This window comes from Pipistrellus hanaki, assembly GCF_964339955.1.
Source record: "Pipistrellus hanaki genome assembly, chromosome: 2".
NCBI lineage: Eukaryota > Metazoa > Chordata > Mammalia > Chiroptera > Vespertilionidae > Pipistrellus > Pipistrellus hanaki.
In genome coordinates this window covers 193981125-193997604 of record NC_140504.1, presented here as the reverse complement: position 1 = coordinate 193997604, position 16480 = coordinate 193981125, and the positions used below count along the sequence as shown (strand labels likewise).

Here is a 16480-nt window from a genome sequence, read left to right as displayed (position 1 = left end):
CCTCGCTGTTTCCATAGGAGGCTTCTTAGCCAAGAAACCGTGAGACCCAAGAGGTCGAGCACAGGAGCTCTGCCACTAGATGCGGGTTCAAATCCTGGCTCTGCCAGTTGCCAGCTGTGTGGTAAGCCCTGAGCAGGTGACTGCATCTCTTGCTACCTCTGTTTCCTGGAAGTGCCGGATGTGTGTGTGTGTGTGTGTGTGTGTGTGTGTGTTAATTATTAAACACAATGAAGCACTGAGGGTCTGTCGCATACCACCTAAACAATATCTAACTTATAACTTTGATTAGGAAATAAACATAACAGTATAAGTGGATTAACGTATGAATTGCTCTTTGTGAATACCAAGCACACGTGCATTAACTTATGGATGTTACTCCCTTGATTTTCACGCAAAAAACTCCACGGAGGACCGGCTTTGGTCTCATCCTGCACACGAGGAAGCGGGGGCTCAGGGCGGCTCCGGGACCTGCTCCGGGGCCCACGGGGCCAGCGTCGGGAACTTCAGCCAGACGTCGGGGACCGAAGCCGACCTCTTCCCCTTCTGCTTGCTCCACGCTCCTGGCTGGACGGGCCCTGTGGGCCGCCCCAGGCCCTCCGTTGGTCCTCCCCCCTCCTCCCCCCCCCGGAAGCCCACCACCCCGGAGCCCATCCTGGCACTCGGGGCCAGTCGCCTGGTCTCCCGCTCCGCACGCCAGGGGTGTGGCTGCTAACCTGCCCACAGCCGGGCTCCGCGGTCCCAGCGTGACTCCCCACGCCGGCTCCAGTTACAGCTCAGCGGCCGCGGAGGAGCGAGCGCAGCTTGTGTCTGCCTCCGAGTGCTTATTTCCTTTGTCCCGTGAACATGGAAAAATGAAAGGAATGATAAGGATTCGGGGGCGGGGAGGGGGGCGTAGGGGGCAGGCCAGAACACTGCGGTGCTGGCTGACCTCACAAGAGGGCGGCGTGAGGGAGTTGGAAACGGAGAAGGGGACTCTTGGCCGTGACCTGGCAGGCCCAGGGCAGGTCATCGGGGGCCTCCTGATCCCTGGCCCTGGCTTGGGGGTTAAGGACCCCCTTGGGGGCAGAACCTGCATGTCCCCTCGCATGTCCCCTCCCCGAGGCCTGGCCACCAACCCTCTCGTTGGTCTTGGACTCCTCTGCTGTTCAAGGCCAAGTCCTCCTGCGGGGGTTGTGATGGGCAAGAATGAGAACTTGTGTGTTGTCCTGACCAGTTTATCTCAGTGGATAGAACATTGGCCTGTGGACTGGAGGGTCCCAGGTTTGATTCCGGTCAAGGGCATGTACCTTGGTTGTGGGCACATTCCCAGTAGGGGGTGTGCAAGAGGCAGCTGATCAGTGTTCTTCTCTCATCGATGTTTCTAGCTCTCTATCCCTCTCCCTTCCTCTCTGTAAAAATCAATAAAATATATTTAAAAAACAAAAAACAAAAAATAAACCTGTGTGTAGGCCAGGGTTGTCCAGCTGGGCCCATTAGCTCTGTGGGGACATTTCTGGAACCATTTTTGTGGTCACAGCCAGGAGGGAAAGGCATCCATGAGCATGGATGTTGGGAGAAGCCACCAAACTCCCTCAGGGCACAAGCGGCCCCCACAGTCACACGAACCCAAATGCCCAAGTGCCGCCGTGGGAAACATGCAATCCCACACGCCGGCTTCCACGCAGGGCCCTTGTGTGCGCGCACGGGAAGGTGGAGGGGAGGGGGCCGCACACCCGTGTCAGCTGCCCGTGACACAGCCGCCGAAGGTCCGGTCCCTCTGCATTCCGGCAGCAAACATTTGACCATCTGCCGCTGTGCCCTGTGCCATCCTGGGTGCGAGCACCGCGCACCGGCCCCGCGCAGCCGAGTGTGTCCTGTGGGAAGAGGGAGGCGGGACCAGAGCGCAGGCAGTGCCAGCGGCCCAGCTGTCCCTCAGGAAGGAGGCCCGGCGAGTGCTCCGTGGCCGACGCGCAGTGGGAGGCCGTCCGGTGTGAACAGGAAGGGCTCTGGTCCTGCAGGAGGAACCCTGACGACGTGCCTCGCGGATGGAGCCAGACGCAGAAGGCCCTCCCGCCCTGCACGTGTGCTCCAGAGGAGTCTGTGGTGAGAGCGTTCAGCCTGGAATGGATGGAGCACGTTGCACTGAACCCTCTGAACGAGCGATCTGAGCGCCGTGTGAGTGACGTCGCAATGACGCTGTTCTGTGCGAACCTGATCCCAGGGGCAAAGGTGAGCCCAGCGAGGTGGAAGGCAGGGCTTCGGCCTCAGGTGGATGCCTGCGGGCGGGGATGGACAGGCTGAGCTATGGCCTCAGGTGGATGCCTGTGGGCGGGGATGGGACAGGCTGAGCTTCAGCCTCAGGTGGACGCTTGGCCAGCGCGGATGAAGGGTCGGCTCCCAGCCACGTGAGCACTGTCCGGGGCATCCAGGCCTCAGGGCCCTGCAGAAATATTCCCACAGCTGCTTCAACCCAGAGAGGTCATGACCCCGGTTGCACAGCTGTGCATGAGGCCCTGCTGGGCCCTCCCTGCCTGGTGGTTGGGGGCTCTCTGAGGACATTGCCTCTGAGTCTGGCCATGCACCTGAGAGGCCCTGGAGCAGAGCAGCTGCCCAGCAGGGCAGTGGCTGCTCAGGGGCCTCCTGCGTTTATTTTCACCCCGAACCTCAGAGGGACTTGGGCAGAAAGGGCCCGCCCGGAGCCAGCAGCGACTCAGGTGCCAGAGCAATGCCGGAGCCTGCCCGGTGTGGGGAGACCAGAGTCCCCATCCTCCACCCCTCCGGGCCCTCTCCTCTGCCCTCCTCGGGGGCTGCCCTCCAGCTTCTCCACTCCAATCAGGACAATTGCAGGTGGGTGCATGGGCGGGTCCCCTCCTGGCTCGGCCTGGAGCGAGAGGCGTGTGTGTGTGTGTGTGTGTGTGTGTGTGTGTGTGTATGTGTACAGTCTCCTGATCCCGCCCTGAACACCAGCGCTGACCCCAAGCTGGAGAAGGCCTGGGGGTGCTGTGGTGGGCGGGCGAGCCCACCCTCCAGCTGCTCAGCACTGGGGCGGCGGGCTGGTTTGTTTGTGCCTGGCTTCCTCCTTCTGTCCCCATTGAACTGGGATGTCCCCAGGGGTGCAGACTGTCGCCCATTGGAAGGGCTGGGGGCAGGGCACTGTGGTTGGCCCCGCAGCATTCTGGTCTGAGGAGAAGGGAGCCCACTTCTCAGAGCATCTGGCCCCGGGCGGCCCAGGGGCCACGGGACTCCATCCGGAGCCCTGTCCAGGCCGGGCGGCCTGGCCGCCTGGACCCACGTCAGGATGGGGCTTGGGGCCGGCGCCTCCAGGCTCGGGGCCCACCTCCAATCTGGTTCTCTTGGGCGATGGGGAGGGGCCCCGGGCATGGCAACTGGGTCATTTCCCAGGCCCGAGCCGTCTTCCCAGGGCTGGCACACCCCGTCCTGCCCCTGGGATTCGGGGGGCAGGGTGCTTGTCACTCTCCGGCGCTTGGCTGGGCCCGGGGACTGAATTAGCTCTCCGCTCGCACTCCTCACGGCCCGCGCTGCCAGGCCATTGGGGAGGGCCCGGGATGGGCCTCCTGGGAGCCTGCCCAAGGCTTTTCCCCCGGTTCCTCCGGGAAAAGATCCAGAAAAAGACTGAAAGTGTCCAAGCAGCGAGGGAGGGGGAAGGAGGGGACCAGGCAGGCCCGGCAGGCAGAAAAAGCCCCTGGGGCCCTGGCGAGGCCCCACTGTGGCCACGACCCTGGCTCTGCTCTCGCTGGGCCCTGAGGGGGGCCGGCGGGGCTGGTGTCCTCTGACCCCCGCATCCTCACATTCCCGGCCTGAAGGCCAAGGGCAGCTTCATGGAACCCCAAGAGGCAGATCCTCCCCGAAGGCTGGCCCCGAGCCAGGCTGGGAGCACAGAGCCCGCCTGCCACTCCAGAACGGTCAGAAAAGTCAGGGCGCAGCCGGCAGGACCCCCACTTCTTCCTGCTCTTCCCTCCCAGCGCACCCAGACGGGCCTGCCCAGCCTGGCGCCCTGTGAGGACCAGCCACAGGCCCCGGGCTGTGGGGTGGGGGGGCAGCAGCGGGCAGCCGAGCCCAGGGCAACCACCCAATGTCCAGACACCAAAGATGGGTGATGCGTGGACACTCCAGGCTCAACCTCTCCAGGCCGGCAAGGGTGCCAGGCTGGCCCCTTCAGCAGCATTCTCCCTGCCCCACCCTCTGGCCACACACAGCCGCAAGGACCACAGTGAGGGGGACGCAGTGGGAGAGGCGGCTGGTGGGCTGGATCGGGTGCGGTTCTCATTCTGACGTGGGTACTCGCCAGCCGCACACACCTGGGCACGCAGCTGCTCTGCTTTGAGCCTGTTTCCTCACCTGCAAAACCGTCAGTGCCTCTTTGGGCCTCTGCCCAGCACCTGGCGGGCCACCGAGAGGTCATCATGTCGCCCAGCTCAGTGTCGTCTGCCTCCCACAGCTTCTGCCCACCTCGCAACCTCTGCCCCACCCCCCCACCCCCCTGCAGCCTCTGCCCCGCCTCCCCCTCCCCCCACAGCCTCTACGTCCCCCTGGTCACCGCAGCCTCTGTCTCCCGCAGCCTCTGCCTACAGCTGGCTTTTCCGGGTTTTCCCCGTTCTCATGGGTGTCATCTCCCGCTGTGTGGCAGAGGGTGTTGTATTTAGAAGTCCTGCCACCCCTCCATGGAGATGGTATACCCAGCTGCCCCCGTGGGGGGGCTTCATCACATGACTGGCTCTGGCCAATGAAGTGTGAGCAGAAGTGTCCTGCACTGCTTCCAGGCAGAGTGTCAGAGCCAGCGTGCGGGCGGCCGGCTGAGTCTCCCCGTCACAGAGGACGTCGTCCACGCAGGCTCCTCGGTCGGCCAGGGTCCCCGAAGGAAGACGATGGAGCCCAGAGCAGCAGCCGCCCTCCACGGGCAGGCGGCCTGAGGCCTGGGGGTCACGTGCTGGCTGCTAACACAGCGTGGCTGCTGGCACCCGGAGGGGCCCTGGAGAGCTGTTTCCGGTCTTCGGCTGCTGCGGGGGCTGTGGGTAACCAGCGGGGAGGTGCTGGGCCTCAGGACTCAGCAGGCAAGTGCTCGGTACATGGTGGGCGCCATCAGGACGTGGCGTTTCTGCACACAGACCAGACCCACCCCCACCCAGGCCCTCCTCGGCTGTGAGTGCGCGCGGCCGGCTTTAAGCAAGCCCCACAGAAGTCCCTCCATTGGATTTGTGGCCGGGGGCCTTCTCCTCCCCGCCTGCCCCTCTGCTCCTCCGCCCCGAACCCTTTTCTCTGTAGGGTAAGGTGACCAATTTGTCCCGCGTCCCGTGGCGTTTTAAAAAAAAAGTCCCGATTTTTGGGAAAGAATCTTTCCAAATTGTTAAACAAATCTAACAAATGGTTAAAAATTGGGACAATCTTTCCAAAAATCGGGACTTTTTTAAAGGGACGCAGGACAAATTGTTAAAAAGCGAGATGTCTGCCCACCTTACCGCAGGAGCTGTGTGGACAGAGGCTACTTAGATCGGACACCAGGGCCCCCTGTCCCTGAGCCCAAGATCAGGTTCGTGAAGCTGCTGCAGGAGCGGAGAGCACACACCCGGGAACCCGGGGCACCTCTGCCCACTCCTCCTGGCTGGCACTGTCCCGATGCCCGGCCCGTGCCCATCTCCCCTGCGGCACAGACCCCCTCCTCCTGAGCCAGTTCACTTCCACCCCCTGCAGCCCACGTGGCGCAGGCCTGGTGGTGCTGGTGTCTTCGGGGTGTTGGCTTCTGGGCAGCAGTCCCCGCTTGGCGCCCAGCACGTGCCCAGTAGACACCAGTGCTCAATGGGGACCGAGGTGCTCTCCTGCGTTGGTGGCTTCGTGGCGAGCAGGGCCGTGGCTATTCAGGGAAGGGGGTGGGGGAGCAAAGTGCTCCCTAACCCCTGGCGTCGGGAGGGGCCTGGCAGAGTCAGCAAGGACCCCGTACGCCCAGCCCAGGCTCCAATTCCCTCCCGACCTCTGGCCTCTTCTCACTCATTTCACTCCTGTCCGCTGGGGCGGGTGGTGGACCCCACACAGACCAGCTCTCTCTCCAAGGATGGGGTGCTGTGGTTGGGGCTGGTCCCTTCCCCACTGCCACCAAGGACCAGGGCCAAGGATTTCAACCAAGCAACTCGCAAAAGCCATCTCTCTTTATTTTTCTTTCCTGCCGTCCACACCGGTTTGCAGAAGCTGAGGACGAGTGGGTTTTGGAGGGGGAGGAGGATCATCTGAGCACAGAGCCTCCCGGAGGTAAGTCTTTGCACCCTGCTGCGGCTGGTTAGCTCTGAGAAGCGACTTAACCATAAACTCTACAGAATCAGAAATGTACAAAAGTGCCACGGCGGCTGCTGGCTGGTGTCTCGCCTCCCCCTGGGGGCCGGAGCGATGCCCATCAGTCCTGTGCAAAGGTCCTGGGGCCGGCGGGGGGCACCGGGTTCTCCCCGGGGAGAGGACAGGCCCGCCCGCCCCGCAGACGTGTGCCGAGGGGCGGGAGCGCGGGTGCGTGTTTGGGTGCCACGGCCCCAGAGGGCTCCGCGGCTGTTGAGCGTGTCTCCGTCCCGCCTCTATGTCCGCCCTTTGAAAGTGTTCATGCAGGTGTAGGTTCCTGAGAATCTGTGGATCTCCTCCAGCGCAGCCTGTGGGAGTATGCTGCGGGGAGCGAGGGGAGAGAAAACAGGATGGTCAGCGGGTGGGGGCCAGCAGCTGGGCCACGTGTGGCCACACAGGATGGCACAGTAGAAGGAAGCCCCTACTCTCCCCACCCCCTCTCTCAAGCCCACAAGCCACTCCCCACCCACCCACCACCGTGGAGGAAGGGCTTTGAAGTATGTGGATAAACCACGGCTTACAAAGCAAAGGGCGGGAAATAACCTTTCAAAGCCACATTCTTTGCATTTTAGGGCCCATAGGTATCAAGTGACTCCAAGTGCCACTTATCCTACAAATATTTACTAGGTGGGGCTGAGGCCTTCTAGACTAGGGGTCCCCTCCTCCAGGGACACCTTCCCACGCACGCCCAGGCTCTCCCTGGGCTCCCATGGTGCACTGCTCCCCCACAAGCCCTGGTGTGGGGGAAGCAGTGCGACCCAGAGAGTTCACCTCTGCGTCTGGCCCCTAGCACAGACCCCGGCATGAGGGGGCCCCTGTCCATTGATTGAATCAAATTGAAGCGCCCTCGCCCACTGTGGTGCAACATGGGAAAGGCCCCCTTCCAGCAGGAGCAATCTGGAAGGCTTTCTGGAGGCGGTGTCGATGGTGTGAAGCCTGTAGAGATTTCTCTTGGGAAAGGGGAAGACATGGAGTTGTGCGGGGCATGGGGAGGAGGGGGGGGTCTCTGCTTCCTGTGGGAGGGTAGCAGGGGGCAGAACAGAAAGTGTAGGCTGGGGGCTTACTGTGAGAGCACTGAGGCGGTCTAGCCTTTTTCTAGAATGTCTGAGAGGCTGCTAACAAGCTCCTGAGGTGGAAGGAGGTGGCCAAGGAGCATCTCGGAGCAACAGGCAGCCTGGCCAGGGTATGGCTCCAATGCCCTCAGGCGCCTCCAGCCCCGACCTTGCTCCTGGCTCTGAAAGGGCTTTGAGTGTGAGGAGGAGGGGCTGATGGCAGCCCCCTGCGCTGTGAGGTCTCTGCCCGCAGTTGGAGCCGTGGGGCACCGAGCCAGAGGGAGGCGAGGTGGTGTCCGATCCAGGGACCTGGGTGCCTCACTTCCCGTAAGAGCCTCTGGGCAGAGGTGGCGCGGGGCCCAGAGGAGCCAGGAGTCCGTTGCCATGAAACCTGCGTGGGTGGCACGGAATGGCCCCTGCAGGTTGGGGCTCCGTGGGAAGGGTTTGCTGCCCAAGGTCTGGAAGGTTCTGAGCATATCCTGGAGGCGGACCATCTCCTCCCATCAGCCCCCCTCCCAGGTGGTCTGCCCCGGGAAACCCACCTGACCAGCTCTGTGACACCTGTGGACCCTGCAGCCCCCGAAGCTCTGCCTTCCCCATGAGACTAAGCTTCCTGAAGGCTGCGCCCAACGAGTAGGCGCTAGAATAGTGGTTCTCAAAGTGTGGCCCAGGAACCCTTGGGGGTACCTGAGACCTCTCTGGTGGTCTGCGAGGGCAAGCTACTTTTACAACCAGACTAAGGTGGTATCTGCCTTCTCACGCACCCTCTCACAACAGATTAAAATCAGAGGCAGAGAGAAGAATCCGGTTGTCTTCAATTACGTTAGACAATAAAGAGCTTTGCAGGAAAGGAAAACAATGCCATTCTCCTCACTACGTTCTTTTTTTTTTTTTCTTTTGAAAATGTATTTACTTTTCATAAGAAATCATTTATGTTAACACAGAATTGAATGAATGAATATTTCCAGTTTTCATTTCTAAGACAGTAAGCAATAATAATACAGCTCACATAAGCTGAAGCTCTTTGGGCGCCTCAATCACTTTTAAGGTGGTAGCCCTGGCTGGTTTGGTTCAGTGGACAGAGCATCGGTCTACAGACCGAAAGGTCCCAGATTGATTCCTGTCAAGGGCACATGCCTGGGTTTCGGGCTCGGTCCAACAGGCAGGAGGCAGCCAATCATTAATTCCCTCTCATCACTGATGTTTCTATTTTTCTCTTCCTCTCTGAAATCAATAAAAATATATTTTTAAAAAAACACACACTTTTTAAGGTTGTAAAGGGGTCCTTGGACCAGCAAGTGTGAGAACCGTGGCCCCAAATTCAGGACAGGACATCCTTGGCACACAAGCCCTCACTGCTCATCTCCACGCCCACAGCAGACATGACTAGTCGATCCCGTGTTATTTCTCCTGCCGGAGGCCTCTTCCCCACGGGGCCATGGGAGGTTGGCAGGAGCCTGGCCCCGTGCCGCTCCCCGGCCTCGTACCTTTTCAAGATGATGAGGGCGTGCATCGTCCACGGGAGCAGCAGGAGCGCCTGGTTGAGCTGCACAGCCTCCACCGTCCTCCGGGCCACCGTCTCCGGCTTCAGGGGCGGGAAGAGGTTGGGGAACCTGGTTGCAGGGAGAGACACAGCGGGTTTGCCCAGGGAAGCGGGTGCTGCTGTGCACAGTGCCCGCGGCGGACAGGTCTGGGTCATCCCTTCGCCATCTCCTTGAGAAGAACGGCTGGGACCCTCTCTCCCCTCCCCAGTCTCAGAAGATCCCGATTCCCTCCCTCTGCCCACTGAGTCTCCTTTTGAGAATCGAGGACTCGCAGCCCAGCCCCCAGAACACCCCCACCCCTCTCCTGGGCTCCCGTTCTCTAGAGCCCTGCTCACTCCCGGTGGGCGGCTGCCTGCCACCCGGCCCCCCCTCCCCACTCTGCTCCGGCTTCCAGCCAGTCTTTGGTTCCTGTCACTGAAGTTCTTTCCTGTTCCAGGGTCTTCACCAGCTGTCCCATCAGGGAGGCGTCTGGGCTGTTCCACTCGGAGTGGCCTCTGATCTCGGCACCAACACACACACACACACACACACACACACACCGCATTCCCCACGCCTGCAGTGGCCTGGCTGCTGGCTTGTTTCCTTATTAACGGCCTGTCTCCCCACCAGACTGTGCGCTCCCCGAGGGCAGAGGTCTGCTGGGTCTCGCTCCCTGTTGTGTCCCCCGTGTGCTGTGTCCGCACATAGCAGGTGCTCAGTAAACGCGTGCTGAGTGGTTGGATGGATAAGCGACTTGCTCCTCCCCAGAGGTGTCCCGCTGGCCCTGCCCGGAGGCAGGGACCCGGTGGAGAATGGCCTCTGCCGGCCTGCTGGGTCGCTCACACACGGACACACTGAAACCTTCACAGAGGGGCGAACACACGACTGAATAAGCAAACATCAGGGCTTATGCTCAGGCACAGGCTTCCGGCCTGAGACCCAAAGACTGATGACGACCCCGAGTGCCAGGCCTGGTCTAACGCTCGCCGGGAATCACTGCCCCCAATTCACAGAGAGGGAAACTGAGGCTCTGGGGAGTGGGTGGGGGGTGAGGCCCCGCCCCCGCCCTCACTCCCTGCCCGGAGGCACAGCGCCCATGCCTCCGGCTCTGACCTCAATCCCACAAAGGGCTGGGGAGTTGCTCTGGCACCAGGAGGATTAAGGCGGATGAGTCGCCTGGTCTGATGTCACCCTGAGCCAAGGGCGACTCCCGGGCCCCCCATGCGACTGGTTGGCCTCTGAGAGTCCAGGGATCTCACCTCCCCACCCACCTCCCTGCTGCCCTGGGCTTCCTCAGTGTCCCACTCAGATCCCACACGCTGCCATCGGCAACACCAGCCTGCAGGGGCCTGCAGGGGTGACGGCGTGGAGGCAGCTCGCTGGTGCTGGAGCCCCACAGACACTGGGGCTTTCCGTTCCCACCGGGGCCAGTCCTGCTCCCGGTGGGGAGGGCAGACAGGGGAGAGACTCAGCCCGGTGGTCCAGGGAGGGGGGGCCCTCCCAGGCAAGGCCCCTGCGGGCAGACCGGAGGGCCCCTCAGTTCGCCTCTGTGGGAGGAACCGGCTCCTCTCTCCCCGTGGGGGTGGGAGGGGTATAGAGAACCAGCAGGGCTGTCCACGCTCACGGAGGCAGCACCCACTCTGCAAAAAGCTTGCTCAGCCGATTTCTACCTGCGTGACCTCGGGCAGTGAGCTTGCTTCCCTGAGCCTCAGTTCACTGTCTGTGAAATGGGGAGAGAGCTGGCTGGTGGGGGGCAGGGGGATGAGGGCTAATTGGGGGCAGTGTTTCTAAAGCGTCTGCTGTGGCTGGAACACAGAAGATCAATCAATGGCAATTAACAAATAGCAAGCGCCCTGGCTGGTTTGGCTCAGTGGATAGAGTGTTGGCTTGCGGACTGAAGGGTCCCAGGTTCGATTCCGGTCAAGGGCATGGACATTGGTTGCAGGCACATCCCCAGTGGGGCGTGTACAGGAGGCAGCTGATCCATGTTTCTCTCTCATCGATGTTTCTAATACTCTAGCTCTCTCCCTTCCTCTCTGTAAAAAAAAAAAAAAAAATCAATGAAATTATTAAAAAAAAAAAAAAAAATAGCAAGCATCTCCCCCAATCCCCCCTCCGCGGCCCCCAGAGGGCACTGCTGCTGGGAAACCCATTGATTGTGTCCTAACACCCGCCTCCCACCCTCCAGCCTGGGGAGCTGCTAGGCCTGGCTGGGGAGGTCGCCAATGCTCTCCTCCGTTTTTCTTTCTTCAGGAAATGGGCGCTTGGTGCTGACCAGTCCCCCTTTCCTGCTCTTCTCCCAGGCCTCGGGCCTTCCCTGCCTGCCAAGGACCCGGCCTGCAGCCAGAGCTCACCCCTGCCAGGCAGGCAGGCTGGTGTCCACACCCAGGAGCCTGGGACCCAGGAAGCGGCGCACTCACCCACCCCTGCCTGTAGACAGGAGACGAGGCACAGACGGCGGGGGCCTCGCCCAAGGCAGCACGGAGCTGGGGTCTGGTCCCAGGCAGTGGGGACCCACACTCGGAGCCACTGTGGGAAAATGACTTGGGAAAACCTTGAGTTTCCTTCTCATGGTGGCGGAGAGGAAGCTGCGCGAGGGTGAGCTAGACGGAGGGCGGAGGGCGAGGTTCACCCAGTGTGCACATCCGGAGCACTTCCTGTATGCCCAGGTAAAAGGAACCAAACCAAGACCTCATGGCGGGCAGGTGGGCTCAGTGGTTAGAGCATCACCTCAGGCATTGAAGGGTCATGAGTTCCATTCCCGGTCAAGGGAATGTACCGCAGTTACAGATTTTTTAAAAATATATATATATTTTTTATTGACTTCCTACAGAGAGGAAGGGAGAGGGATAGAGAGCTAGAAACATCGATGAGAGAGAAACATCAACCAACTGCCTCCTGCACACCCCCCTCCTGGGGATGTGCCCGCAACCCAGGTACATGCCCTTGACCAGAATCCAACCTGGGACCTTTCAGTCCGCAGGCCGACGCTCTATCCACCGAGCCAAACCGGTTTCGGCTCAGTTGCAGATTTGATCCCCAGCCCCACAATGGGGCACCTGAGGGCGGCAACCAATCGATGACTCCCTCTCACATTAAGTTCCTCTCCCTTCTACTCTCTCTCTATAAAGCAAAGGGGAAAATACCCCCAGGTGAGGATTAAGAACAAGAAAGAGCTGTGGTTCGTCCCTGAGCCCGGAGCGCGTTTTAATTCTCCTAATAATCCCTCGGAGGAAATACGTTCCCACGGTTTTACAGATGAAGCAGAGTGAAGCCGAGGCTCAGAGAGGTGACAGACCTGGCTCAGGACGTCACAGCCGCCCATCAGCCGAGGCGTGATTCAGAACCCGGCGCTTTGATTCCTGATCCCCAAAACCAAGCTCAGTTACCATCGCAGAGTGGGGGCGAGCGACTCCCCCGGGGCACCCACGCCAGCGGACGCCTCTGATGGGCACAGAGGAGAGGCACCCAACCTGAGTGTGCAATGGGGTTACCGTTTACCTCTGCGACCGCCGCCCAGATCGAGAAGAAAGACCGTTCCTGAACGGCTAGACCAGTGGTCGGCAAACTCATTGGTCAGCAGAGCCAAATATCAACAGGACAACGATTGAAATTCCTTTGGAGAGCCCAGATTTTTAAACTTAAACTTCTTCTAATGCCACTTCTTCAACATAGACTCGCCCAGGCCGTGGTGTTCTGTGGAAGAGCCACACTCAAGGGGCCAAAGAGCTGCATGTGGCTCTGGAGAGCCGCGGTTTGCCAACCACGGGGCTAGAAGGTTCTCTCGTGCTCCCCGGCAGGTTCTCCCCACTTCAGGGGCGGCCCCAGTTCTGCCCGCTCCGGGACGCCATGCAGACGGAACCGCACGGAGCGCGCTCTTTGCCTCTGACTTCTTCTGCTCAACGTGATGCTTCTCCCTCCCGCTGCGGGCCTCCGTGTCCGCGCTGCCCTCTCACGGTGGGGGATACTCCACTGCACGCAGCGGGACTTGAAAGGGCTCCCAGCGTGAAAAGCAGGACCCTGCACCCCCGCAGGCCCCCCGTCTCACAGAGGGAACGGGCTCTGGTGCTTTTTAGATCTGTGCATAGCCTCCTGCCGGGTCCAACCTGCAGGGGACCTGGCCGGGGAGCGGGAGGAGAGGGAGAGAGTCCTCTGCTCACTGACCTGACCCTCATGCCCTGGAACATCTCGGTGCTGGTGTGGAAGGGCAGCACGGTGGTGGCGCTGACGCCCGGGCAGTCCAGCAGCCCCAGCGTCAGACTCTCCATGAAGGCGAAGGCCGAGGCCTTGGACGTGCAGTAGTCGATGGCGCCGGGGATGGCGGACAGCGCCAGCACCGAGTTGAGGCACACGATGTGGCCGTTCTGCAGCTCCAGCATGCGCGGCAGGAAGGCCTTGGTGGTCTGAGAAGGGGCAGGGAGGGTCAGTGTGGAGCAGATGTACCTCCCAAAGCCCCTCCCCCCTCTCTCAGGGGGAACAGACCACCCTGCCCTGCAGCCACAGAGCCGGGAGCCGCCTCCCGGGCCCTCGTTCCTCCTGTCCAGCACCTTGTCCTTGGGTATCCATCCCCCTGGGCCTGAGCCCAAGCCCCGGTGAGTCCCCCCTCCTGCCCTACGGCCACCAGGCCCCTGGAGGGAAGGCCCTGGTCCCTGCCTGGCCCAGGCCGGTCTGTGCCCGGAGCCTCACCCAGAACTGGCCCAGTGTGTTGATGTGCTGGGATTTGAGGAGGGCGTCGTCGTCGCTGTCCATCAGGCTCTTCCCGTGGACCACGGCCGCGTTGTTCACCAGGATGGTGATGTCACCCACCTGCCGGCGGGAGGGGCCGCAGCTCTGTCAGGGCAGCCCCGGTGCCCGGCCCCCGCCCCCCGGCCCTGGGACCTGGGCAGCCACGTCGCCATGCTGAGCACCGGCCTTGATGTGTCAGATGGAGCTCATGGCCATACCAGAGATGTTCTGAGGGTTAGAAATAATTTATGGCGCATCCTATACCTGGCACAGAGCGCATTCACCACAAATGAGGTTATCTATAATAGTAAAAGGGTGATATGCTAATTAGACCGGACATCATTCCGGATGTCCTTCCGGACGATGCCAGGGCCGGAGGGAAGCCAGCTGGGTCCCAGGTGCCTACTGGCGGTTGGAGGATGGAAACCCGGGTCCCGGGAGCCAGAGGGAAGCTGGTGTCAGCAGCTGTGGAAGGAAGGCCTACTCCTGCACGAATTTTCATGCATCGGGCCTCTGGTTGTTACATAAATATGAGCATTCACCGTGTGCCAGATGCTTACCAGGTGGTCTCTGCTCTCTGGGAGCTCCCTGACCCACTCACAGCCGCCAAAATAGACGGCCGGAGTCAGGAGAAGCCTTTTCCCAGAGGGCAACGGGGCATTTGGTCTAAATTCCAAAGGGGACAAGAGATGATTACTCTTGTCATTCACCAACCCATACCCCTCCCTCGTCCCTGCCCCTGCAGCACACACATGCACACATACATGCATGCACACACATGTGCATGCACTCTCGGGCCAGCTTCACGGAGAGTTGACCGTCCCCCCCACCCACCCATCCCCGCAGGCTGCTCACCTTCTCCCGCACGGCCTTGGCCGTCTGGTACACCTCCTCCCGGTTGCCCACGTCACAGATGAAGTAGTGGCACTCAGTGCCCATCTGCCGGATCTCCTCCGTGGTCTCCTTCAGGCACTTCTCGGTGCGGCCCCAGAGGACGATCTGGAGGGAGAAGATAAGGCGCTGAGCTGGGGGTTGCTGAGCAAGCCGCCGCAGTGCAAGGCCTGCCCCCAGACCTTCCGTATTCACAGAGTCTGCCCAGAGGCTGGCCTTCCCGACTCCATCCAAAGAGAGCATGCAAAGCAAATTAACAAGATGACTTTTTAAAAAGGGATGCAGCCCAGCCGGTGTGGCTCAGTGGTAAGCACCAACCTACGAACCAGGAGGTCACGGCTCGATTCCCGGTCAGGGCACCTGCCCAGGCTGCGGGCTCCATCTCCAGTGCGGAGCCTGCAGGAGGCAGCCGATCCATGATCCTCTCATCATTGATGTTTCTCTCTCTCTCTCCCTCTCCCTTCCTTTCTGAAATAAAAAAAAAAAAAAAAAAAAAATTTTTTTTTAAACAACCACCTTCTGCCGAAACTGGTTTGGCTCAGTGGATAGAGCATCGGCCTGTTGACTGAAAGGTCCCGGGTTCGATTCCGGTCAAGGGCATGTATACCTTGCTTGCGGGCACATCCCCAGAAGGGGGTGTGCAAGAGGCAGCTGATCGATGATTCTCTCTCATCGATGTTTCTAGCTCTCTATCCCTCTCTCTTCCTCTCTGTAAAAAAATCAGTAAAATATATTTAAAAATAAAAATAAAAAATAAAATAAAAAACAACCACATTCTGAAAAGGAAAAAAAAAAACACATAAAAATAAAGGCCTCAGCCTAAGCCGCAGCGAGCCAGGAGGTTCTGAGCCCATGTCTGACCTCAGTCCTTGACGTGACATTTACGAGACTGAGCCATTCCTTCCAGCGGCCCCCTCCTGCCTGCCCCGTTCCAGGCATCCCACACAGCGACGGCGGAGCAATCACTGAGCTCTTTCTGCAGAACGTTCCAGAATGTTCTCAGCAGGGAACAAGCTGGCCTTCTCAGCAGCGCGGGCTGGAGCCAGGTTTATGGACACGGCGGTTAGATCGCGCCGGGAGGTTCCGGCCGCCAGGCGCCTGTGCTGAGCGGTCTCCACCTGGTGCGGTCACACTTGGTCACACTCGGAAGGAGGGCCAGGCGCAGAGGCGGCCAGGCTCCCGCTGAGAAGGAAACGCCCCCCCTCCCCCCAGTTCATAAACTCGGGGCTCATCACGCCCGGAGGGGACCCTGGCAGAACCAGAAGATGGATTCCTTTTTTTAAAAAAATATATTTTATTGATTTTTTACAGAGAGGAGGAGAGAGGGATAGAGAGTTAGAAACATCGATGAGAGAGAATCATCGACCAGCTGCCTCCTGCACACCCTCTACTGAAGATGTGCCCACAACCAAGGTACATGCCCTTGACCGGAATTGAACCTGGGACCTTTCAGTCCACAGGCCAATGCTCTATCCACTGAGCCAAACCGGTTTCAGCCAGAAGATGGATTCTTAAAGGGGTTGGACAAACCGAGGAACAGCGGCCATAAAGGCTCAGCAGAGAAGCCTGGCTGTCTCTCAACCTTGACCTAAGCGAGAAGGACACACCTCACGGCCTGCCCTTGGGCCCAGAGAGGCAGGCCCCTGCTGGCAAAAAGGGTCAAGGGCGGGGGGGAGGGGGAGGGGGAGACCGGACTGGACCCCAAGGAAGACTCAGCTCAGCGCAGAGGGAGGGCAGGCGGGGGCTGGAGACCGTCGGAGAGAGGAAGAGGTGAAGGCCCCTGGAGATTCAGCTGATGGTTTCTATGTGTTTCTTCTCTTGCTTCTTAAAATTATCGATGAAATGCCCCCTTCAGAATAAAGCCCAACGTGTGAAACCAGCACAAAGAACACATTCCATGTCCGAATCCACATTGTCTCTCTCCACCAGCAATGGAAGGACGGGGACAGACATTGGGAGGCACACATTGTC

The 16480-nt window shown here is 60.2% G+C and overlaps 1 protein-coding gene across 4 annotated transcripts in view; it reads right to left on the bottom strand.

The window, feature by feature from the left end:
- Positions 1 to 6119: 6119 nt before the first annotated feature.
- The window catches only part of DHRS3 (dehydrogenase/reductase 3), a 42613-nt gene continuing 32252 nt past the window's right edge, over positions 6120 to 16480 (bottom strand). For all 4 annotated transcript variants that reach the window (XM_084872069.1, XM_084872071.1, XM_084872068.1 and 1 more), the window contains 5 exons: positions 14474 to 14617; positions 13580 to 13699; positions 13058 to 13296; positions 8858 to 8983; positions 6120 to 6639 (listed from right to left, as the gene is read on the bottom strand). In XM_084872069.1, coding sequence (XP_084728195.1) covers positions 6555 to 6639; positions 8858 to 8983; positions 13058 to 13296; positions 13580 to 13699; positions 14474 to 14557 — 654 coding nt within the window. In that variant the 5' untranslated portion in view covers positions 14558 to 14617 and the 3' untranslated portion in view covers positions 6120 to 6554. The remainder of the gene's footprint in view (positions 6640 to 8857; positions 8984 to 13057; positions 13297 to 13579; positions 13700 to 14473; positions 14618 to 16480) is intronic.